The sequence below is a fragment of the Malus sylvestris genome, chromosome 17 (genome assembly GCF_916048215.2).
Source record: "Malus sylvestris chromosome 17, drMalSylv7.2, whole genome shotgun sequence".
Classification (NCBI taxonomy): domain Eukaryota; kingdom Viridiplantae; phylum Streptophyta; class Magnoliopsida; order Rosales; family Rosaceae; genus Malus; species Malus sylvestris.
Genome location: NC_062276.1, coordinates 11,098,831 through 11,124,790, shown reverse-complemented (window position 1 = coordinate 11,124,790; position 25,960 = coordinate 11,098,831). Strand labels below are relative to the sequence as shown.

Here is a 25,960-nt window from a genome sequence, read left to right as displayed (position 1 = left end):
GATTCAGGATACCGTCACCGCAATGGAGTTTAACAACCACATCCAGGATGGAATGGTGTGGTTCCTCCACACTCGGGATACCATAATATCGAACCATGATGGAAGAAAGGTATGACAAAAAAACATATTGGCTAGTGATTGTGAGGCTCAAATTCTTGATTGGAGGGGACGCTACTGCCCTTCCATCCTTTAGATACGTAGAGAGGGTAGAGGGGGGTGGGGGCGAGCTTTTTGTTTGTCATGTTGTTAAAGTTGAACAATAATTTTTAGTGTTGTCAAAGAGTTGAACAATAAAAATAGATGGCGAGTGCCTGATCGAATTGATCCAGTCATGTAGGAACAATGTTCAAGTTTACCAGTCCGTTAGGATGCATCAACTGTATACATCACCGCACCTTCACTTGACACCTATCGTATCGCAATGAAGAACGGCTCGCCTCGCCGTGACTGAATTCTCAAAACTTCCCTCGCTCCACCCCGTAGGGGTACAAAACCCATCGCTGCAGAGATCCATGAAACGATCGAGCCAGGTACAGCAGTGGATTACTTGTCCAGATACGAGTATGGAAAAAAATGGTTAAAAAGTAGAGGCAAGCCGAAGATTTGAAGTGCATGGGGAATGTTGCAGAGGTCGCCCTCCCAACAGCTTCAGTCCAGGAAAGACCTATTGAGCCAAACGTGGGCATAATTAACCAAACCTAATATGAAAAAGACACTCACTACGTTATAGGTCAAACTTTATAAAAATCAACGTCGTTCACAACTTAACTTGCTTGGAACCAGCCGCCAAGATGACAGTGTCGTAAACCATTGATACAATACCATATGGGGAAGCTAATTCCTTGGGCTTAATTCGAGCCCTAATTTTGCGGTTACTTGTTGGCTTACTTGGAAGTGGAGATTTGCATGGGAATCGTCGTGATCCTAATTGCGGTGAAGAGCCGCCGGATCCTGGGTGCGTAGACGGGGAGAGGTTCCTGGGAAGTATTTTCTATTTTTCAATTTAAAAAATATTATTTCACGTTTAAATTAAATATTTTAAACAAATAAGAATTTGTAATCCTCGAGTAATATAACAATCAACTCGGTAAAAAAAAAAAAAAAAAAAACAACTATTTCAAGCATCAAGAACGTGAAAGTCTCTCAGTTGGTTAAAGGAGGTTGGCGCTCCATTGTTGCCGATCTCTTCCTCATCGTCCAAAATGCGGCGTAGTATCGGTTCTGCAAGGAAAAACGGACCTTAAGATTATCAAAAGCAGCAAAGATTTTAAAAGAACAACTCAGTTTTAAACAGGTTTCAAATCTAAAATTTCTGGCATTCGAGGAGTAACATATGCAGAGATCCAGTTTCGAGATTACAACATGAAAGCGGAATAAAGAATTTGAAGGAAGAACAAGAAAAGCCACATCACATGGTACTACTTACTTGCATCATCGACCTAGGATTTGTAGTGTAGGTTGTCTCAACGGTACTTTCTTTCTGTGGTTCATGAACAAGGCAATTTATACGGTTATGATCATCCACTGATGCTTAAGCAACACAATAGAACTGGATTGAACTTACCTCGAAATGAAATCCGTAGTGCAAAGCAACCCTCTTCACATCCTCCAAACTCAGTTCAATAGATATTTCCTAAAACAAAACAATAAAAACAATTTTAAAGAGAATATAGGGCTCCCTCAGAAAGCACGCAAGCAAACGAAACGCTTAATTGAAAGGAAGCTTACATCTTGCCCATAGACATCCGCAAAGTGATAAAGTAGGGGACCCAGATTTATCCAAACCTGTCATCGAATCAATAAGGATTAATAAAGTGATCAGACAACGGAACACAAATTGAAGCCACCACGACTGATTGAGGAACTTACTCCACCGTCTTTCAAGATTCTTGATATGATTTCAATGTATTCAATAATGTTGTGCGCGGTATCAATAAAGAAACAGGTCACAACCGCATCCCAGACACCTGTACGTTCCACAAATATCTCCATGAGAAATACTACAGAGGTTATTTATGCAATTTCCTGGAGTGCATCCCAGTCTCAATCTTTCAAAGGTAATTTCCTCAGCAGTAAAGCAAAGTTAACAAATTAAATTTGCTTCATCTAAGTTTGCTTCGTCAATCTGTTTGACCAGGTTTTTCTTATTATACCTTGCCCCTAAATTTACTTTGGAAATTGACTTTGTCAATCTTTGCGACACAAGATTCATTTAGGTCTCTTCACAAAGATCTTATCAATATTTAAACTCTATGAATGGGAAGCAAGAAAATTATTTTATCTCACCCAGATGTGTTTATACCAGACAAGGCAACTATCTGTTGAAACCTATATTAGCCTACATTCAGCATTCCGTATGTCATTTTCCGTTTATTATTTCCCCACCAGCGGGTTGAAAGTCGTCCTGACTGTCTCAGCTTATCAACACAAGACCTTAACAATTTAAGACCACCAGTCACTATGCAGAAGCAACTTGCCACATTATACACCTTATAACAAATGGATTACCACAGGTTAAATGCAATGGAAAATTTCTTACAATATTTGCTACTACTAGGTGCTCAAAATATCAAGTGTTCATTAGCAACAATCAAATGTTTGAATATAAGAAACCCATATTTTCTTACCTACTTGGCTTGGATCGTTGTAAACCTCAACAAAGTCGCCACCGCACATAGAAAAGCCTTCAGTAATCCCTGCACTGTTTGAAAGAAGACCTACAATTATTGGAATACAAATCCTAATTGAAGATTTTATGAAAAGAAAATAGTTTTCATATATTAAAAAATAAGAAGAAAAGCATGTTATCTCTTTCTAGGACAGTGATAAAAAATAAAAAAAGGATATTGAAGAGTATAGAGTATATTCAACTACAATCTATTTCAATGATTCATGGATAAACGCCTTAAAAGTATTTAGAGAACTGAAAGAATGTCAGAAACGCTTTTGTAACAAATGAATTAGCAGCATCAGTACCTAGCTGGATGAATATCTGGCACTGGAACGGGACGAAGTTGGTCACTATCTGAAAGTGAATTGCAATTGCTGTGGATCCAAGGATATATTGTCCACTCCCCAGCAGTTTGGCAACTGATTAACCAAAAAAGAAAACATAGAATACAAAATGAAAATGATATATATCGGAAAAAGAATCTATTGCCAACCATTGAAAACTCTCTTCCATGGTCAGAAAATGGATTCCTTTTTCATGATAGCAAGATGATTAAAGACTGTTTAAGGTGAGGCGTAATGACATGCTTACTGATTAAGAATAAAATTCGAACATATCATCATGTAGTATGAAAATTCATTTCCCTGACTTATAAAACCTGTATAAAATATGAGAAATAATAAACATGAGTATGAATATGTTATAAATCGAATTCTTAGCAAACAAACAACGTATGCACACCTAGACACGAGATTTCCAAAGCCAGCCGCCCAAGTCCAGCACCAGGAACCAAACAGGCAGGAGGACTGTTAAAAAAGAATTTTGATTATCGTACACAGTAAACTAGTAAAGTACTTGAAAAAAAAACACTTGCTCGATAAGAAACGGTAATTTGATAATTGCAATGGTTAAGAAACGATACAAGCATAACCAACATAATAAAATTACCTTTCATTAGAGCGATTAGCAAAAAGTGCATCAAGTTCTTTTAATATAGGCTTGTAGCACTGATCACGTTCTTTCTGTCCCTGTATTTTATATAGTTACAAACTTAAGTAAAACTGAGAATCACAGATAAGATATCCTCGAGGACAGAAATCAATCATAAATCATGAGATACCTCTGCCGCCCAGTCTCTAACTATGTTCCGTACTACACAACGAACCTGTAGCAAGGGTAAAAGAAATTTTGATAAATAAAACCAAAATTTTTACTACTTATATTTCTTATTGCTTAAAGGGAAGACAAGTAGTCTCATAGAACCAGATATCCAACACACGAGAAGCAACATACCTTATCAACATCAACTAATGGAACATGTAATTGTAATGATGGATCCAACCATGTCCGAGTTGGTGAGGATACCTGAACATGTATCACCAAGAAAGCCACAATTTTCAATAGAAAAATTTGGCCACTTTCTGAAAAATTAAATTACAAAAAGAGACACACACCTAGTCAAATAAGTTGTAAATTAAAGCTATAAAGACACAAAAAATCTTACATCTCCATTGGAATCAATGGCATCATTCCCACAACAGTTCTGTGTCTCTTTGTCATATTCCACGCCTAGAGCGTGTCTATCGGTCATGGACTCACGATGACCATTTTTGTCTACCTCCTGTGGTTATCTACAGAGGTCAAATTTCTAATGAAAAAAGACATATATGAAGAGAAATATACATTTAATTCTCATTAATGAAAATTGAAAAGCTAACATGGTCGTTTAAGTGTTGCAGAAACCTTATTGGTAGTCACTATCGGTGAACTGCTCACTGTATTGCTCCCTTCTCCACAACAGGCCTGATCTGAATTGGAGGTATGCAATCTTTCGCTAGCGCAGGTAGACTGAGAAGAGAAGACATTATTTACTCCAGAAACATCGTGATTCTTCAGGACGTTTTCAAGATGTGGTCCATCACAGACATCTATGTCCTGGCTCAAACCAAGTGGAGGTTCAAATGCCTGCAACGTAATATAAAAGTGGGGAGACAAAAAAAGTCAAGATACCTTAATACCAATTAGACCAGTTTGAGGAATCGCTCACATAATGTCAGTCCTTTGAGAAGTCATGGAGTGTCTCGATGTCAAAAGGTCATCGGAATATCATCAAACAAATTTCTAGAAAGAAAAATAGATAAGAAGGAAGTCGGAACTAACCTGAAGCATGTTAAAAATGAAATATGAATTTGCGGAGATGCACCTGCAGAATTAACAAGTCTGACCCATTACAAATCTCGAAACTCTTTTTTATCAATCATGTATTCAAAAAGATTGGGAGCAGCCTCTCCATAAATGGGGGTAAGGCTAGCCGACATTCACCTCTCCCAGACCCGGCGTAAAGCAGGAGCCTTGTGCACTGGGTACGACATTTTTTATGTATTCAAAAAGAAAGCCCTAGGATGTTTTACAGATTTTTTTTTTAAAACACGCTATTATCTTGGACGTCACAATACTCTAGAATATTAAGTAGATTGTCAGAAAATTCCGCCACATTAACCTTGAGATTAGATTTTGAGTTAATATGTTAAGTTTTACTAGGTTCACTGTTAACTCTAGATCATAGGTACTTTGCCTACACATTTTACAGTTTAAATTAAAACCAAAGATATGCCAGTAATGGGTCTAATATCCAAATTATAGAAACTTGAAATTAATGTAATGAGAAAATAGTCAAGAAAAGTTTACCGTCTTAGTCTTTGAAACTTCAATGGGTAGTGGGATAAGAGAGCCTGCAGTATCAAGAGAGATCGTTAGAAACAAAAAAGATAGTGAAATACCAATTTGGTTACTATATCCAAGTTCCTAAACATATGAAGGCTCTCATAGTAGTATACCTTATGGGCAGGTGGAAGCAATCTAAAAGATCTTTCATACCGCCTCACGTCCTCTTCTGACGCCTCCGGGTAACTGCATTCAGAATGAGGGACATTATTCAAACTATAGGAACATATTTGATATCTCTGTGAAAATTAAACAAAGTAAGCTATCGCACCAACAGAATAATCAAAAGGTTCATAATTTCCAAAATTCGAGCCATAAAGTTTAAGAATTCATACACAATCTAACAGAGCAGAATGTAAAAAACAGATGTTCGAGCTGATTATATGACAATCACAGCAGCCTTTTTTCCAAAATTCAAATATTTCGACTGTTTACAAGAAAAATTAAATCTTTTGGTATTAAATGAACAAAATTAACGAAAGTATCAGGCTTTACAATCATAGATGCAAATTAATTAAATCCCAAATCATTGAATTCAAACTTGAGAGAGAGAGAGAGGGAGAAGGGTACTTGAGGTAGGCGCTGATGATGCGCCTGAGGGACTTGATTTCGAGAGCTTCTTCAAGCTTCCTCTGACGACGTCGCTTGTCGTCTTCGTCCTCAACTCCTCCTCCAGCTAATGGATGCATATCTCTGCTGTCGTCGGCTCTGACTGACAGAATACTGACAGGAACACTCTGGTGTTTGTTCCAACAACTGATGCGAGTACTTCGACTCCTCGCGCTGTCAGTCAAACAGGATGAGTTACACGAGCATGATTGAATACATAAAAGGGCCGAGCCCAGCATGAAACACAATCTTAAGTTGACCAACCCATTAGTACCTGTTAATTGGGGGTCTGATAAAGAGTTGGATATTGGATGTTTGGGCTTTTCATATTTTAAGATTTGAGGGAATCTTAGGTTGATCAACTCATTAGTTCCTCATAATTTATGGGTCGAGCTCATCAATCTGCTTGCCACTTCGATTCTTAATTAGGTCACTTTTTACTTCATTGTGTTTAACCTTGTCTCATCTTACTCACATCTTATCGTCTTTGGTTGTCAATGTTTTCCTCACCTCGAAAATTACGCCAAACACAAATTAGAAAATCATTCAAAATCATGTCTTTATAGGTTATAGTGCCCAACACAATGTTGTCTTGATTCGATTTTTCTTGATTTCATTTGTGTGTAAAGAGTACAATATATAAGTGTACAATGTTTGTTCGTACAATGAAATACATACAATGGCTAGGTACAAGTACAACGGGTCGAAAAAGGAATACATACATACCTAAGTTCAATGGCTAGAAAACTATGAAAAATAAACATGATTAAAAGTGGTTAAAACGCAGTTCATCACTATGAGTTCTTATGAAAAAGATACATGAATTGATCTCTAATATTAATTAAACTGCCTAAAATAATAAAATAATATTTGATGAGATATAGTCATAGGTTGGTGGTGGAGTTGTATGGAGAAGCTGCTTGACTTCTTTGCTTTCTCTTTTGGAGAAAGCTTTGAAGAGACCTCTTCAGGGACACACCTGGAGGCCCATAAATTTGATAGTGCAATGCAAGCAATGCTGCGCTGGACCACATTGATCTGTCTCTTCCTTCCATTTCTCTAGCTGCCAACAAAATTATGGCCCTAGCCTACACCAGATAAACTTAACATATCAGAATGTCTGGTAACTCTTTGTCGTTATTGTTTTCGTTTGAAAAAAAAAGGTTCAAAGCTTATCTTAGATTGAAATCCTAATTGTCCTTCCAAAACATGGTCAAGATCGAAATCATTCTCTTCAGATGTACCAAAAACATGAAAAAAATTAAAAACAATAATAATTGACTACAGATTAATAACACTTATGTTGGGTTCACAGGGTTGGGCTCAAGCTACTTGTTGACCAACACTTCTGTTGCACATCCTCTTTTCTACCCAGAACTTTTTTAGTTTTGAAACCATTCTTTATGGCACAACTCTGATTGTTCTGTTCCTTTCATTTCTCAGTTTCCTCTTCTGTTTTTTTTGTTTGATACAATGTTGTCATATAGCATTGACTCTCATGTATATACCGGAAAATCTACACTACCACGTTACATTGAATGTAACATGAAATAAACGAGTGAGATATAAAGAAACGGATCATATTCATACACATTGGAGAGAACCTACAGTTTTTTTCCCTTAAAAATGCAAACCTATTTCATACAATACACAAAGTACCTGAAGTTCCGTCACGTCGCAAACGAAAACTTGTCCATTATAGAAAATCGTAATTTGTTCTTCGCTCCGAGTTGACTCACCCCTAACAAAGATAAGAGGGAAAGCAAAGAGATATCAGGGAAGTCTCTTTCCGGTTTCCAAAAGAGATATCAACAAGCAAACAGATAGAATTAACCATTTGTTTGGTCATTTCAATTTTTCGGCATGATATATCAAAAGCAATCTCTTATAAAACCAAAAGGAAAGGGCTATGTTTTCGAAATCGTCCATACACACGCACAAAATGATCATAACTTATCATTCATTAATGTAAGTGTGAATTTCATCGTCAATCTCATAGATCCACGGTTAGGAATCACTTATGTGCTTGTGAACGCGGAAAAATATCATAGCATTTCGGGCATGAAAACATTGATGAACTTACGTTGGAATTTTGTGAGAATCCGACTGTGGTTCAGAAGTGGCCATCGGAGAAAGTTGAGCATACGAGCTGCACTCCGTTTCCGATAGCCGCCAGTAGGAGGAGAGACTACTATTCCATCCAAGAATTAAATCAAATCATAAAAATAAGGGAGGGGGTGAGGGGCGGCTAGAGAACTGTGTCGACGAAGGGATCAGAGTTTCATGGTTTGTTATAGGAGAGTGTTTGATAAAAAAACAAAAAGCATAAAAAACGTGCCCCAAATATTGGCTAGGTATTTGGCCACGTGAGAAATTCTTTCACTCACTTTATATCTCTATCCTTCACTCTCTTTCTCCCTCAAATTTTCTCTACCTCTCTCTCACACTTTCTATATTATGACATTGCGTGTAGGTAGCGGCCTTTTGTCTTTTCAAATTGGATTCCAAAAATGGAAAGTACTGTATTGCAATTCATGAGTGGTGGAATTTGCAGGGTTTGTGTTGCTTTGTTGATGAAATTGACTCGTAATCCTATTTACTTGCACGTTAGGTGGAGACAAAAGCTCTAAATTGAGATATTTTGTTAATGGATAATCATCTCTTTTAATTGAATGTGGTCTAATCATATTATTACGAATTTGGCGTCTTACTTCTGAATGAAAATTTTATTTTTACATTTGACGCGGTTTAATCATATTTAACACGTCTTTGTTAGAACTTTAGAAACAAGTTTAATTATTGCAATCAACAAAAATATCTTTTGATATATTTCTCTCAAATCCAAAAACACAAAGGGTTTGTTTGGATGGGGAATTTAGTGGGTTCCAAGGGATTTTGTTTTGTGTTGAGTTAATAGGTTGTGCATGAAATTGTCAGGTTTAATTTCGTGGTTAGTACTTTAGTTAGAAACACTTTGAAGGACGTAGTGAGAACCATTTTTTGTACACAAGTATAATAGATTGATTATATGAGTGATTGCTAGTATCTAGACTCACTTAAAATGTCGAATTTTGTTACAACACTTATAAGTACTCACTACTATCATTATTTGAACATCAAATATGTTGTAATGACATTTACAGAACATATCTAATTGATGAATAGTGATAATACTAAATACTTGTGAATGTTGTAGGCCAGTCCTCAAATTCTCACATATAATAGGAAAATGGACATTGTTAAAGCAAGAGGAGAAATAAACAACATAGGCATGGATACTTGTTCCACAAACGTCCTTGTCATACAACATAGGCATATATTGCAGCCCACATGCATGCAATTATCATGTACTTTCACTCACATTACATATTGTCACTCATCTAGCTAGTCAAGTCCTCCTTGCTCAAAAGGAAAAGTTGTTTTCGTAATTAACTTAAGGCACGTGGAAATTGTCCCTCAAATGGCACGTGCTTAAATTTGTTTCCCTTTCATAACAAATGCATGAGAGCCGAAAGCCAATCATGTACAAATGGGAGTTGCAAGTCTTATGAGATGGTGCCGCTTTGCTTGGTTTTTTACTGGTTTTGTAAAGCAAATGAGATATGATGCCTTTATAACTATTGTTCTAAATATATTCGTTTAGCGCCGTTTAAGTTCCACTTAGTGCCGTCTGGGTCTTGCCTAGACGCTAGGCTGCTAGCCATTGTCCCAATGAATTTCTAGGCATTTGAAGATTAAGAAAAGGGGCCTAGAACTACTTAGGCATCTGCCTTGGCGCCTGCCTAGACCCGCATAAGCACCCGCTTTGCATTTTATATTTTGAATAAAATGTAAGAGACTTGTTGAATAGTTAAATGAACACTCATTATATGCTTGCTTGTTCCCCATGTGCTCAATATATAATTTTATTTTGAAATTTATGTATCTCAGTATAATTATATATTTTTAAGTACAAATAGACACTTATTTATATGATATATAATAAATTTACTTAAGTCTGTCTAGTTCGCCAGGCCTTGCCTAGCTGCCTAGGCGCTAGATCCCAGCTTATTACCCGACTAACACCTAGCATCTTTTAGAACCTTGTGCATAACAACACCTAAAGGACCTTGTAGGGGACGATAGATATTTGTAATTTGTGTGTTTAGGTTGTGTGAAAATTGTAATATTTCCTCTATATGTTGTAAAACTTTGGAGTATATTTAAAGGAGGTGGTGCACTTTGGTATATTATGTCACACCATTTATGCACATGCCATGTGTTATTGCTATTACTAGATCTCAACTGTTACTAACTATTTTGTTCCTTGCTAAATTTGGATTATATCTAACTCCAATATCTTGGTGCCATCATGTTACCAGGAAATACTTGGGATTGTATGATTAGACCATAATTAGGTTTGAGTGTGACAAGATTAGGTCAAAGTTGAATATATATGACTAAGCCAAACTAGTTAATCAGTGGAAAGAATCTAACACGTTGAAGCGAAACTTGAAAGTACATACTATTATTATATATAGGTATCTTAAGGGGTGGGCAATGGGCGGGTCGGTCCGGGTTGGGCATAAACCCGTTGATCGACCCAATAAGCTCGGGTAGTGATTTTTAGAACCCATTTCCAGCCGCTCAAACATGTAACCCAATCCACCAAACCCATTGTTATGTAGGTTGGGTTGGGCGGGTTTTTTGGTTTGGGCTTCGTGCTATTTTTTTTAATAACAATTTTATTCTTCTTCTTAAACAAACATTAAAAAGATTCAACTGAGTAATCAGAACTCTTGAATCCAAATTTCCTCAACAAAAAATGAACTTGAAACTTGAAATCTCAAATACTTAAATATTATACTTAAAATCCACGTTCCAAACTTCAACCATAAAAGAAAATCAACTTAACAATTCCATAATAATAAAATTCAAAAGTTAAACATGAACTAACTTATCAAGCCCAAAATTATAATAAAATTCAAAACTTTAGATAATGGCAGTGTCCATGAGCTTTGAGCAGCAAATTTTGATGACCCTAAGCAACATGATGACATCTACTAATTTATTCCCAAAGTCAAGGTCCAAAGCATTCAAGAGGAGTTGCAAGCCTACAATGGATTTAAAACATTCATTAAATCAGTAAACCATTGCTGATAACACAAAAGTATTGGAATTTAAATAGAAGATTAGATTTGATTAGTTCATAGAAATTGCAAAGACCTTAACTCAACCATGTATTAATCAATGGTATCCATTTTAGATGTGAAAGCAACTGAAAGCTCTACAAAACATATACAAATGAAAATAAAACAAGTCAGAAAGTATTTACTTGAAAAATGAAAACCAAATACAAGTACAAATAGTTTATTACCTGATATGTTCTACTCATGGAGTTCCATTTCATCAATGGATGATGATTCAACTTCTGAAGAGATAGGAGATGACTTTAATCAATTTTGTGTGCAAATCAGTGCCTCTACCATCTTAGGAGTCAGGGAACTCCTACAATCATCAAGAATACGCCCTCCAGTGCTAAAGGTAGATTCATATATATGCCACTGTGGAAACTGGTATTGCAAACACATCCCTTGCAATCTTAGCTAAAATTGGATATTTTTCTCAGTGGACCTTCCACCATTTCAAGCAATTAAATTGCTTATCCATTGGATTCTCAAGAGGTTCCAATAAGAAACTATCCACCTCACTACTTAACTCACCACTATTTCTCTGTTTTCTTATCTTCAAAAACTGAGACAACCTTGCATCTTCAATAGAACTACCATCAACAATTTGTGTTCGGAGCTTGGGGAGCTTGTTCATTAGACTTCAAATAAAAGTCATAAAGATGCAGTAACTCATCTTTAACACCATTGGTCAACTCAATCACTTCATCTGCACTATATACAAAACTGAAGCAAAATGAAACATAATCCAATTTAAATCTTGGATCAAGCACCATTGAAATAATTAGCAGCTTATTGACATTTCCCACAGAACCCCAATATTTGTCATACTTGTGTTCCTTTAAGTTGTCATATAGCTAAAGTGATATTTATTTACGAAACTGTCCTACCAGTCACAGAACACATGCAAGAAGTTAGTATAGAGATGTACTGTTGAATCATCAATAGTCTAATATGAAATTCGAATTAAACTCGTTGGCGGACAACATTTTTGTTCTATTTTAAAGACCAAGCATCATCTTTAACACTTATTATTGCTCTCATTTTTGCTGCAGAAGATTCCCAAAAGGTGAATGGCAATGCCAAGGTTGGTGGGCTGGAAGAGGCAACCGTGAGTATCTCACATGTTTCTTAGCTGTATGTGAGTAATATTGATGTACGACTACTTTGCTCATTTGTTTCTCTGGCAGTGATGCAGGTGGCATCTTAGGCTACGCCGTGTATTATGGATCAAGAATGGACCTGAGTCTCGTTTCCTTCGGTGTTGGACAAAATAGGCGTTCATTGTTTACCATGTTATTCTGTAGTAATTTCTTTCTTTTTTTCCCGCCCTGTCAAGTTGAGTCCCATGTTATGTGGTGTGGTTTATAATATCATTGTATCCGGGCATGGTTCGATCTGCTTTGCACTAGCTTTTCGTACTCGGTTATGTTGAATGGAGCATAGAGGATTAACCAATTGCTTAGGGTGATTTCAGTGTTTTAGCGAAAATGACGTAGCCCAGATGGATGATTTTATACTCGTGTGTTGTTTGTTTCACTGTTGCTATAAACCTTTATATATGGTGTTAATCTATGTTACTCTGTCTTGTTGCTCCTTAATTTGTTCTAGGGTTTATAGTTGTAGTGAGAAACATTAAACACCGTTAGCCATAGAAGAATGCGGTATGTCATCCACTTTGCCACATTGTAGTATTGGAGAAATTTTTCCATGTGACTCGAACGCACACCTCAACATGACAAGTGGAGTTCCTCACCAAAAACCTATGGACACCTGTATTTAAATTTTATTAAAAGAACAAAATAAACAAGACCTGTATTGTTCTCAAGACTTGCTTTCTAGTCCCTATCTCCCAAGACGCCCATGTCTCCTCCTGACTCTTCTTCCCCCATTGTCACTGGAAAAATCTTAAACGGAGGTCGGCGATGGCAAACCTAAAGGTCTATATGAAATATCCTGCTTTGGTGGAAAGAGGACTTGCACCACTCAAAGGTAAAGAATTAGCAGTGTATAATTTCGTTATTATTTGGTGTTTCTTTTTTAATCAATATACCACCGCCAGTGATCAATTGATCTAAAGTTCATGGACGATAGTTGTGGCATTGGTAAATAAAAAAAATTCTCAAGAGAGTTGCTCTTTAATTTCGTAAACATGCCTATGATTTTATTTTTAATCTTATTAATTAAGTATTGCTTGCGTGTTTGTAGATGAGAGCAGTTTCACGAATGGCTTTTTAGACCACATGATAGATTGGATTCCAGGAATGAAACATATCCGTTTGAGGGATCTCCCCAACGACTTTGTGACAACAAATCCCAATGACAAATTTTTTAACAACATCCTTGAAGTAATGAGTAGAGTTCATGAAGCTTCAGCAATTATTGTACATACCTTTGATGCACTGGAGCAAGATGTTTTGGATGCCCTCTCAAGTATATATCCACCTGTTTACGCCATTGGCCCTCTCCCGTTACTTCTCAATCAGATGCCACAACATCCTTTGAAGTCCTTGGGATACAGTCTGTGGAGAGAAGAAGCTGAGTGTCTCCCCTGTCTGGACGATAAGGAGCCAAACTCGGTTGTTTATGTGAATTTCGGCAGCATAACGGTCATGACACCGGAACAACTTGTGGAGTTTGGCTGGGGACTTGCAAAGAGTAAGTTTACTTTCTTCTGGGTAATTAGGCCTGACTTGGTAATTGGTAAATCAGCAATTTTTCCATCTGAGTTTGTGGATGAAACTAAAGGAAGAAGTCTAATGGCGAGTTGGTGCCCTCAAGAGCAAGTCCTTAACCACCCATCAGTTGGAGGATTTTTGACACACAGCAGTTGGAATTCGACAATGGAAAGTGTCTGCAGGAGTGCCCATGTTGTGTTGGCCTTTCTTTCCTGATCAGCAAACAAACTGTCACTGTACTTGCAAAGAATGGGGCATTGGTACGGAGATTGATAAAAATGTGAAGAGAGATGAAGTGGAGAAGCTTGTTAGAGAGCTGATGCAAGGAGAGAAGGGTAAGAGAATGAAGCATGAGGCCATGGAGTGGAAGAAATTGGCAGAGGAAGCCACTGGTCCACACGGTTCTTCATCTGCAAACTTGGAAAAATTAGTGAATCAATTTCAATTGTAAGAAAAGTCTAGATGTTCTGCACAAGAACAACCAAGAAACATGCACTGCATTCCTAGATGTTATTGGTTCGATGAATTGGCAACATGTTTAGCCTGCCACCATCTTCAAGTTTGTTTAGATATTAATTTTGGGTTGAACATTTTAATGTTATACATTATTTGCTGTGTATGCTGAGAGATTCTACTCTGTCACTGGGATGATACATTGTGGCACATAAGATTTTCTCCTGCCAAAGATACAAGACAACATCGATTTCTTATCGAAATTTGGATAAAAACTCCAGCACTATTAACAGGAATAGAAGAACAAGTGCATGTAACCAATGAAAATTTAGATGGTAAAGTAATATTTCGGCAACATAAAACAAAAGTGATTCTGTAAAGCATCTGTCGTAATTATCAGTCGGCTTTGGTTTTGAAGGTAAATGACAAGCCAAATTATTGTAGAGCATATATGTTTCCTACCCAGTTTTAATTCTTACATTATTTTAAAGCAGTTCTCTTTGTCTATTAAATAAGGGGAAAGTCGTGAACTAGTGATCAAATGCTGTCTTTCTGTCTTGCTCAACTGGTTTTTCATTTGCAAATCTACTAATCAATGAATTACTTTTTGAAATTCATGATCAAGGGGGTGGCCTAGGCAGTAGGCAAATCAACTAATAAGTCATGCGTAAAACGATTTCTTCAAAACCTTGCCTATTTTCTTTCACGATCTCCCTAGGACATGCGTAAAATAGCAAATCAACCAAAGCATAATATTCATAATTTTCATAATATTTTTTTCATCTGTTGCTGCTAAGTTGGATGATACCAACTATCTTCAATGGCATTTTCAGATGAAATTGATGCTCAAAGGGTATGGCATTATGGATTTTGTGGATGGATCAAATACTTGTCCCTCTCAGTTTTCTTCTTCAAGTTCTACTGATTCAGAGGTTGTATCTATTGGTTCCAACTTAAGAGTTGAATCTGATGAGTTTAAGGTTTTGAAGATGCACGATAGAGCACTAATGCAACTTATCACTGCTACTTTGTCTTTGATTGCAATTTCTTATGCAATTGGAGCACCAGTGTAAGAGATTTATGGGTGGGTCTTCAAGACTAATTTTCCATAGTTACAAAGACTTCCATTTTCAGTCTGACTTACAAATTATCAAGAAAGGGGCTGATTTTGTAAGTCAATATCTTCAGCGCATCAAGGAGGCTAGAGATTATCTCTTTGCAGCCGGGGTTATTTATGTTGATGAGGACATTGTTATCTTGGCTTTAAATGGTCTACCAGCTAAATATAACATGTTCCAGTGTGTTATTCGTGGTCATGAAAGTGTGATTTCACTCAAGGAGTTTCATGCTCAGTTGCTTGCTGAGGAAGCAACTATTGAGAGTAACTCTTCTGTCAGTTTTCCCACTGCTTTGCTGGCTCAAAATCAAAATCACAATGATAGTTTTGGATTTTCCTATGGGAATTCTAATGGTACTTCTGGGCTCCAAAATGGCAGTAATGGTTTTAACAATGGGAATCACAGTGGTAATTTTGGATATCACAGTGGGAATTCTGGGCAGTCCAACCTTTTTCAATGGTGGCAATTGTTCCAAATACAAAAGCAAAGGGAAATCGAATAACAATTAGGGCAACAAATATTACAATACTCAAGGCTAGAGGTACTATAGTTCCAAACCTATTGTTCATGATTATGCTCCTGGTATTCTTGGAAATCCTTCTCAGTTCAATCGTGTTGCCTCATCTACCAATTTTATTTGTCAATTGTGTTCTCAACAAAAGGTCATTCATATGTCAATTGTGCTTATATAGAGATGCTGAATCTTCTGAGTCCTATCAGATTTGATATAAAACCAATCACACTGCCAAGACATATTTCTATAGAAATAAAGCCAAGACTGCTGGATCACATATGACTGCCATGAATGCAATTTATCCTGGTTGAATGCAATATCCTTAGTTTATGAATACTATGCCTCCTGTGATGAATATGCAATCTTCTCAGTTGCCAATTTCTATAAATACATCATCTTCTTATAATATGCCATCTATGCCATCTTCTTCATCAAATTCAGCTTCACCATAAGTATGGTTGTCAGATTCTAGTGCTACCAATCATTTGGCTAATGATTTGCACAATTTGTCCTTGGCTTCTTCATATCCTCATAATGACACACTACAAACAGCAAATGGTGAAGGTTCAATTCCACTTTCAAAACTCCTATGCGATCAAATTAAATTTTGTTCTTTATGTTCCTAGAATAACTCATAACTTGCTGTCAGTTCATAGAATTTGCTTGGACAATAATTGTTGGCTCATATTTGATGCATTTTGTTTTTGGATTCAGGACAAGGCCATAGGGAGAATCATATATAAAGGACTATGCAACAATGAACTATACCTTATGCCATTCCTTCCTGTTCTTCCCCTGCATCTCAGAAACGACCTTATCCAGCAATTTCATGCCTTGGACACACTGTCAAGACTACATTGTGGCACAATCATGTAGGTCATCCTTCCAACCCTATAGTATCTCTTATGCTTAGTAAATCCAATGTTACTGTTGTAAAAGGTAAAGTTTTCATTTGAAAAATAAAGGTCAAAGCATATTTTAGATTGAAATCCTAATTGTCCTTCCAAAACATAATCAAGATCGAAATCATTCTCTCCAGATGTACCAAAAACATGAAAAAATTAAAAACAATAATAATTGACTACTGATTAATAACACTTATGTTGGGTTCACAGGGTTGGGCTCAAGCTACTTGTTGACTAATACTTCTGTTGCACATCCTCTTTTCTACCTAGAACTTTTTGAGTTTTGAAACCATTCTTTATGGTAGCAGGAAAGGGCCACTTGCTTACCTACCCAAAGATCAAGTGGTGTAGACTGATCAGACTGCACAGCCCAAAAAGTACTTTATGGTGGCATTACATGTAATAAAACTAATGAGTCATCACCCTCAGACCGCATTCGGGCAAAAGCTGTTGCTATAGGAAGCCAAGTCAAGTCGTCTATAAAAGGAGGAAGAGAAGACAGGAGCAAGGACACTCAAACAAACAAACAAATGCAAGCCAAAACTCTGCTCAAAGCCAGATTTACCTTCCAAACGAAGCTGTAGTCAGCCAAGCCTTCATCCCATTCGGGACCAGCCTTTATCCCCCGCGAGATACTCTTTTCTTCTAACCTCTGTAATAGCTCTGCTACCTTGTTCAAACTTGTGGTAGTATCGATTCATTTTTGTATTCTCTCTCTCTCTCTCTAAGCTTTCAGACCTTTGACAAAGCTACAAAGATAGGGACCTGCAAGAAGATCAGCCTTAAGTAATAAGGTTTAATCTTGCCCGACCTTCGTGGCTCTGTCTTTGTCTTTTCTTTCTTTAAAAGCCTAGTAATATGTTGTATATTTCCAGTTATATATACAAGTTGTTTCTAGCAAAATCATGATGAAAAGGCTTCCTCAGTACTTAGATCCGATTTGAATATATCTTCAGTGTTCAAATTAGATCCAAGTCCTAAGCCCGTAGGGCATGTAAATCTGATCAGTTTAAAAGTCCTTGGCCTCAAGGCATAAAAAAGAACTTTATGTGGACTTAACCCATCCACGACAATCCTTGATAAACGAGAAGTCCGAAGTTACTTGGGGCGCAAGTAATCGACCTACCTCTTAGTTTTGTTTCTATTATGTCATGATTATCATAGAATGCTTAAGTATGGATGGATTCTGATAGGAAGCCTCAAGGCCTATACCTAAGGCCCCACAAAGGCACCTATTTGGATTCATTCTACTCGGCGGTCTAAACTGTCCGAGCACAGGAACAAACTCTAATGGGAAGCCTCAAGGCCTACACCTAAGGCCCCACAAAGGCATCCATTTGGGTTTGTTCTACTTCTCGGACTCGGATAATCAGAAATATAATAGTGACAAGACTTTCGCAACCATTAAGACCAAATATGATATGTTCAAAGTACTGGTTTAGTTTGACAGGAAGCCTCAAGGCCTACACCTAAGGCCCCACAAAGGCACCTGTTATATCTAACACGGTTTCGCGGGCATATGCATATTCATAACTAAAACTTGACATCTATTCGACATCTGCCATACTGAAGATGGCAGTGGCACGCCTGAGCACCTCAAAAGTTAATCTTGATTGTGAGCCTCAAGGCCTATACCTAAAGCCCCACAAAGGCACCTTTCAAATTAACTCTGTCATTCTCTTTCAGCACTGCCCGACGAGTCTTGCTCGAGAAGTCTTGCCCGATCAAGACTTGCCCGACGAGACTTGCCCGACTAAGTCCGATAAGAAAGCAGAAGCTCGACAGCAGCCCTCAACCATCACCGACCTCCCAGGGGAGCTGTGTGCTCGTTCGCCAGGAAATCATCCTCGACGGAAATTCCTGCCACGAACATAGTTTTGGCACGCCCGGTGGGATCATAGTCTTCCAGATCTTACATGTCCAACAAGAAGAACCATAAACTTGGAAAAAAGAATCCAAAGGAAGGTCTTATCCAAATGGCAGAACAATAAGAAAATCCTTCTTCCCCATCCGGACAGGTGGTTTCAGATAGCCCAACTACATCTGAAAAATCATATGGAAAAGGAACCAATGAAGAGCTACAGGCTACAATGATCCAAGTGCTAAATATCATGGAAATGATCTCCTTGGAGACGAAGGGAGAAGTGAGCAGACTCTGTATGCTTACAGGGAATCTACAAAGAAGATTGGATTTGGAGTTCTCTACTCCAAAGGGTGCTCAAGAAAGTGGAATGAGTCAAGACATCACAAGAAATGAGCCAATCATTCCCTTATTCCCACTACTAGAAGAAGGAAGGGATAGGGGAAAGAAGAAGGTGATTCCTGAAGGAAGTCAACCAGTGATAGAACCAGTCCCGGAGAATGAGTTTCCCAGCTTCCCATTATTATCATTTAATAATAGGAGGCAGAGCGAACCAGAAAAAATGAGGCACGGTATGGCAGCTATGATGGGAGGAACTAGTGAAAAGGGTACTACTACTACTATTTCAGATAAACCTCCACCCTATAGGCCACCCCCGATGGTCAGTAAAGATGGGGGATCTAACTGGAGGAAGCCCGAACCAAGGAGGGAAGTAAATGCAGGCAATGACCGAAGCCCGAAGATTGAATCAACTATCCTCGGTCATAATGATAATTTAGCCACTCAGCAATTAAGGGAGGAGTTGGCTGAGTTAAGAAGAACGGTGACTCAAAACGCCCAGCCGCGGGCTCGCCCAGTATTCAGGATTACTTACCAGAAGCCATATCCTGAATATATCGACGAGATGAATCCATTCCCTCTCAATTTCAAGATGCCCGCATTCCCAACCTTCACAGGCGAAGACAGCAGTGTGTCTTCCAGAGACCATATTTTCAAATTCTCTAATCACTGTGTGGCGTATGAGGACAATCCAAACTACAAATTAAGGTTGTTTGGAAATTCTTTAGCAGGGTTAGCGTCTCAGTGGTATTCTCTATTGCCCCCCAACTCTATTGCCAACTGGGGGCAAATGGAGATGGCTTTCCATGAACAGTTCTATAGAATAGAGCCAGAATTGACCATCAATGATTTGGTGGAAGTAAAGCAATATGATCATGAGTCCACTGAAGACTTCATGATGAGATTCAGGAGGACGAGGATGAGATGTCAATTCCCTGTCAACCAAGCACAGCTCATATCCATTGTTCAAAGGGCTTTAAAATTACCTTTGAGAAAAAGGTTTTATGATGCACAGTTTAATGAGCTGCAAGAACTCGTGATTGCTGCCACGCAGTATGAAAGGCTGTTGCAAGAAGAACAGCAAGTGAAGCACACTTCCAAAGTCCCTCATTTTTACAAAAGCAAGGCTACTATTCACCATGTGGAGGTGGGAGAAACCAGGCCCGAACGTGAGGATGGTCATGAGGAAGAAAATATAGATGTATGTGCTGCTGAGATGACCACACCATTCAAACCATTGACAATCAAAGGGTTAGTCCAACCTGTCAAGCATCAGAAGATCGTGATGAATGATGGTGGTTTCGTCCCCATGAAACCCCCAAAGTATCAGAGTTATTCATTCGATTTAACCAAGGCACCGGAGATCTACGAAGAACTGGTGCGGGCAAGAGTAATTTTGCCCGACAGTGCCAAAAAGATGCCCAAACCCGAAGAAATCAAGGGGAAGAAGTATTGCAAGCTGCATTATACCTTCAACCATTCTATAGTTAATTGTGTCCAGTTTAGAGATTGGGTACAAGATCTTATAGTGAAGGGTAAGCTGCTACTTGATTCACCCCAGGCCAGTATGATGGTGGATACTAACCCTTTCCCGGAGGCTCCTATAAATATGATCAACCTCATTTTTAAGGAGCCGGGATCATCAGCTGAGTAAGAGTGCCATGAAGGGGACCAGAGGACCAGGGACAGGTTCTAAGGTTGTCAACAATAAAGGTGGAGAAGAAAAGCAAGTAGACAAGGGGGCAAAGAGTTGCCCGAAGCTAGTTCAAACAGAGCAAAACAGGAAGCAAATTATATATCCATTCCAATACAAAAGGGAGTCACAAATCATTCTACTCTAAAAACTTTACATCTTTACATAGAGTGATTACTCTGGAATGATATGTTCGCATGATGGTAAAAATCCTACTAGGTTCGGCCAATACAGTATGGTTATTTACAAGTTCAGACTTGGCTTGTTCTAGCTCCGAAGTTGCTTCTTCTACCCCTTCGATTTGGTGTTCAAGGGTATCTAGAAGAGTTGCTCTTTCTGCCTTAAGGGCAATCAGTTGCTCTTCAAGCTTCTGGATTTCAGAAGAAACCACTTTAACTTTTTCTTTGGTCTGCATGCTTTCTTCCATCAGCCGTTTAACTTGGGTAGAGGAGTTTGATTCTTTCTCCATGAAGCATTTTGCTCGGTTAGCCTGTCTATCCGCTCTCTGGTATTGTTCCCTGAGAGCCCGCAAGTTCTCGAAGAAGGAAAGGAAAAAATCATGCTGAGGCCTGGACAAGCGACCGGCTTTGAAAAATTCAGTTATGACCTTCTCAAGATCACAAAGAGCCTTAAGACTAAATGACGCGGTGAATTCTTTCTTTGCCCATTCCTGAAAGATTTGCTGTTGCTCTGAGGATAGGAAGGGTGCTGAAGGTTGCGTTGCAGATTTCAACCACGTCTCAAGTCGCCCAAGCGCTTCAAAGAGTTTAGGCAACTGGGCAGGATCAGAGGATGGAAAAGAAGGAAGGTCCGGCGTGACGTTTCCCTCCGATAAGATGAATCCCCCAGGGGGCAATCTCTGCCTGTTTAGTCTGGTTAGCTCCAGAGAGGGAAGTGTCAATACCTTCAGAAGATGAGTGAGCGTGAGAACGCTTTGATTTATGGGCCAATGGAGGAGGGGATGTTTCTTTTGGAGCTTGCTGCAAAAGGCCAAAAGATCAGGCCAAGATAAACTGAACACAAGTTGAAGTAAAAAAGGCTCTGGAGGAAAGAAACATACCTGACTTAGCCCCGGAGTTTCACCAGAGAATGCGCTAACTCTTTGTTGGGGTGAAGATTCTTCACCGCCAGCAGGAGAGGAAAGAGTTGCGCCTGAACATGTGCCTGCATCCTGGATATATCCAAAGAAAGTGGTGATTATCAGCAAAAGGTCATTGGAGGAAGAAGCAAGAAGAAAAATTTTCCTGTACCTGAGCCTGATCACGAGGAGAAGGAGGTTCATCAACTGTTGGGCAAGCAAACGCCTGCGAAATGGCAGCATCTGAAGTAACAGGGATCTCAGGAACTATGGGTTCCTTATCTGAGACCACTAGTGAGGGAGGTGGCTCATACACTGGAGACGGCTGCAGGAAACATGAATAGGAGTTAATTGGGTAGCAATGTGCAGAATTTCAATGAGGAAATAATAACTCACCAAAGGATCATCCTCATCCACGAAGTGTAGCATCACTCCTGTGGACGGATCAAATTGAGAAGAAGGGGTCGCATCTAGAGCAGTAGAAGAGGCCATAGATCTCAGAGGAGGTCCCTGACTAGGCAAAGAAGCAGATGCACCAGCCTAGGAAGACAAAATAGAAGAAGAAAAAGGCCTTAGCCATTAGATCCATAAATTGGAGAGAGATCCAAGAAGTAGGGGGAGAAAAGTACCTCAGCAGGACTAGTCTGGGAGGGAGAAAGATTTTTCTCTCGGGCAGGTTGTGGAGAAGCCTCGGGCGAAGAGAGCGTTTCCTCTCTTGCAGCCTGAGTCAGAATAATCAAGTTTAGAGTTGTATGAAAGTAAGAAATTATGCAACAATATCAGCCATACCTCGAGTTCTCGGAGGGCGGTGTTTCGCAATTCTTCGGCCTTTTTAAGCGTAGCAGCTCTTAGTGGTTCTTCCTTAGAAGCAAAGATTGGTCTTTTAGATGCTTGAGGTCCTGTTGATCGATGAAAGGGACAATTAGATAAAGGAGAAAGGTAGCAGTTTGAAATAGGAAAAAGAAACTCACTTGATGATTGTTGCTTCTTTCTGCCTGCCTCAGGAACTGGAGCAGATGGGATTGATGATTCAAGAGGAATAGTAATCCTTGCCCGCTTACGCTTTCGAGTAAGAACTGGTCGTGTGGTTGCTGGACGAGGTGCAGGATCAGGGTTTGAATCTTTAGTCATAGCTGTTTTCTTTCGCTTGGGGGCTTTAGTGATTATCCTGGGCGTTCCTTCAGCTCCTGAATCACCAATGGATTCTGAGATATCCGTCCCCTCCCCAGCTTCTCGTCTCTCAGCCTCTGCGGCAACACCATGAAGAATTGCAGCATCAGCAGAATCATTCTCCGATTCAATGGCTTCAGATTCTGTATCCACTCGAGCTGCAGAATCAAGCAAATATGAGGAAAAATGGACATCGGAGGGAAAACAGAATCAGATGGAAAGAGAGGTACCTATTAGAAGTAACCGGTTTTTCTCTTGAATCATCTCCTTCCAATTTGCAAGCTTGCCCGAGCCAGGATATGATTTAAGAGAAAGCTGGTTGAAGATGCGATCGTGATTCACCTTCAAATCTCTTCCATACTTTCTAGTCCATTTATCCTCCCACCAAGCTGAAAACAGCGAGGTACATTCAAAATTAAGAACAATGGAATGTCGGGCTGCTTGACTCATTACATCCAGGCTGCGTCGGGAGGCTCGGAATGTCACTTCAGTTGGGGTTTGTAACCGGAATGAGGTGCCACAATGGACAGAGTCGAAGAATGGGACAGGTAGAGCTTGCCTAAATCCTAACTGCCGGCTGCAGAAGTTAGGATGGTACACCTCCAAGCCTCGATCATATATATTGCCCCGAACCCCCCAGGCCAAGTCTCTTGGTTGAATACAGCTGATAAATTTTTCTCTACAAAAGGGGGTAGCATCCTCACCAGGGGCATCTTGGAAGGCTTGGTCAGAGAACCAAGGGTATCTCCTCAAGACTGACGCACCCCATTCCAAGTCTGATCGAGTCCTGCAGACTCTGAAAAAATAAAAGCAGGCGAAGGTGGAATGGTCTGTAGGAGGAGCTTCGGCTAGAATTCGGGCAGGAGCCACACCCTCTGGAAACTCTAGATTGGTAGCCCGAAATTCTGGAAAATACCATTGCAGCCAGATTTGTATCATCCAGATTGGTCCGTTCAAGTTGGTCTCAAAGGGCTCATCCCGAGTCATTTCAAAAAGAAGGTGATAGAGATGGGAGAGAAGGAATGGACCTGTGGCCACATCATCAAAATTATGGAGAACCTCCACCAAGGGGATCCATTCTACCCTTACTCCCTTGGATTTATTGGGGAAGACATGCTTGTTGAGCTAGTAAAGGAGAAAGTACATATGTTCTTGATCTTTGTCAGCCCGAGGGGAGCCTGCCCCAAAATTTTCCTTTACAAAAAAAATGAATCCTTTAAAGGAGGTCCCATAACTCTTGAAAGTGGCGGAGTTATAGCTCAGAGGAAGGAAGGTGGTAGAAGAACTCGAACTCCCGGTGGTAGAAGACGGAACCCAATCTTGAGTAACATCTACTGTCCTGCCCGACGGCCTCAACCCGAAGACCTGGGCCATATCGAGAATGGTGGGAGACATGGGACCCATACGAAAATCAAAGGTATTTGTGCTCGTATTCCAAAAGAGGAGAGCAGAAGTGAGTAATTCTGGCTTAGGAACAATGGAAGTCTTCGAAAGCACAAGTAATTCATAAATACCGTTGCTCATCCATTTTTGCTTGAAGAAGGGCTCCAATTCGTCAACCCACTGAGCCCAGGTAGGATCATTCATCAAGGGAAAGCCCCGACGATGTAATGACCATTTAGAGGAGGAGATGCTCGACCCGGCCAAATAGGGATTTGGGGTAAACCAGTTTCCCCTAGGCATGTTGTCTTCCACTACTGAGGGGACCCGAGAAATCCAGGCGGGACCCAATGATTGTACCCCATGCATCTCGAAGAATAGTTCAGGGTGTAAACCTGCCCGCGGACGATGCAACCCGTTGAGTAGACGGCGTAGGGTGGCGATTTCGTCGCCGGACTCATATGATGGTGGGGTTTGGCTGGATCCTGAAGCCATTTGATAAAGGTCGAGAAAGAAAAACAAGGAAGATAATAAGGATGCAACCTTCTCGGGCAACAGACAAAAAAGGTGGGAAGAAGTAGGGAAGTTTTTTTTTTATCGCAGAAGGATTCCTTTCTACGGAACACGGAAAAATGGGAAGTTCAATCGCGAGGTTCGTGGGTTTAATAAGGAACCTCTTTCAATTAATATTGGCGCCTGGAATTCCAGGTTTAATATCAATTGAAGGGGGCACTGTTTGGGTTAAAACTGAACTTTAGGCCCAAAGGTGGGGTCGGCCCAACAGAAGGCCCGGATGAAACTTAGGTAGCAGGAAAGGGCCACTTGCTTACCTACCCAAAGATCAAGTGGTGTAGACTGATCAGACTGCATAGCCCAAAAAGTACTTTATGGTGGCATTACATGTAATAAAACTGATGAGTCATCACCCTCAGACCGCATTCGGGCAAAAGCTGTTGCTACAGGAAGCCAAGTCAAGTCGTCTATAAAAGGAGGAAGAGAAGACAGGAGCAAGGACACTCAAACAAACAAACATATGCAAGCCAAAACTTTGCTCAAAGCCAGATTTGCCTTGCAAACGAAGCTGTAGTCAGCCAAGCCTTCATCCCATTCGGGACCAGCCTTTATCCCCCGCGGGATACTCTTTTCTTCTAACCTGTGTAATAGCTCTGCTACCTTGTTCAAACTTGTGGTAGTATCGATTCACTTTTGTATTCTCTTTCTCTCTCTCTCTAAGCTTTCAGACTTTTGACAAAGCTGCAAAGATAGGAACCTGCAAGAAGATCAGCCTTAACTTATAAGGTTTAATCTTGCCCGACCTTCGTGGCTCTGTCTTTGTCTTTTCTTTCTTTAAAAGCCTAGTAATATGTTGTATATTTCCAGTTATATATACAAGTTATTTCTAGCAAAATCATGATGAAAAGGCTTCCTCAGTACTTAGATCCGATTTGAATATATCTTCAGTGTTCAAATCAGATCCAAGTCCTAAGCCCGCAGGGCATGTAAATCTGATCAGTTTAAAAGTCCTTGGCCTCAAGGCATAAAAAAGAACTTTATGTGGACTTAACCCATCCACGTCAATCCTTGATAAACGAGAAGTCC

The 25,960-nt window shown here is 39.5% G+C and overlaps 2 protein-coding genes and 1 pseudogene across 2 annotated transcripts; 1 reads left to right on the top strand and 2 right to left on the bottom strand.

Moving 5' to 3' along the window:
* Positions 1–974: 974 nt before the first annotated feature.
* On the bottom strand, positions 975–6,178 carry LOC126611061 (uncharacterized). Its single transcript, XM_050279245.1, has 18 exons — positions 5,966–6,178; positions 5,509–5,581; positions 5,360–5,403; positions 4,832–4,874; positions 4,415–4,636; positions 4,176–4,292; positions 3,965–4,036; positions 3,792–3,836; positions 3,620–3,699; positions 3,413–3,477; positions 3,263–3,329; positions 2,977–3,090; positions 2,628–2,701; positions 1,870–1,967; positions 1,729–1,785; positions 1,565–1,633; positions 1,427–1,480; positions 975–1,221 (listed from the first exon to the last, which is right to left on the bottom strand). Exons 1-18 carry the CDS (start codon positions 6,082–6,084, stop codon positions 1,144–1,146), a joined length of 1,491 nt encoding a protein of 496 aa, XP_050135202.1. The 5' UTR covers positions 6,085–6,178; the 3' UTR covers positions 975–1,143.
* A 413-nt stretch (positions 6,179–6,591) lies between these two features.
* Positions 6,592–8,320, bottom strand: LOC126611079 (protein TIFY 5A-like). The gene is made up of 3 exons (XM_050279261.1): positions 8,088–8,320; positions 7,664–7,745; positions 6,592–7,092 (listed from the first exon to the last, which is right to left on the bottom strand). Exons 1-3 carry the CDS (start codon positions 8,129–8,131, stop codon positions 6,889–6,891), a joined length of 330 nt encoding a protein of 109 aa, XP_050135218.1. The 5' UTR covers positions 8,132–8,320; the 3' UTR covers positions 6,592–6,888.
* A 3,887-nt stretch (positions 8,321–12,207) lies between these two features.
* LOC126611074 (7-deoxyloganetin glucosyltransferase-like) lies at positions 12,208–14,418 on the top strand (annotated as a pseudogene).
* Positions 14,419–25,960: the final 11,542 nt, after the last annotated feature.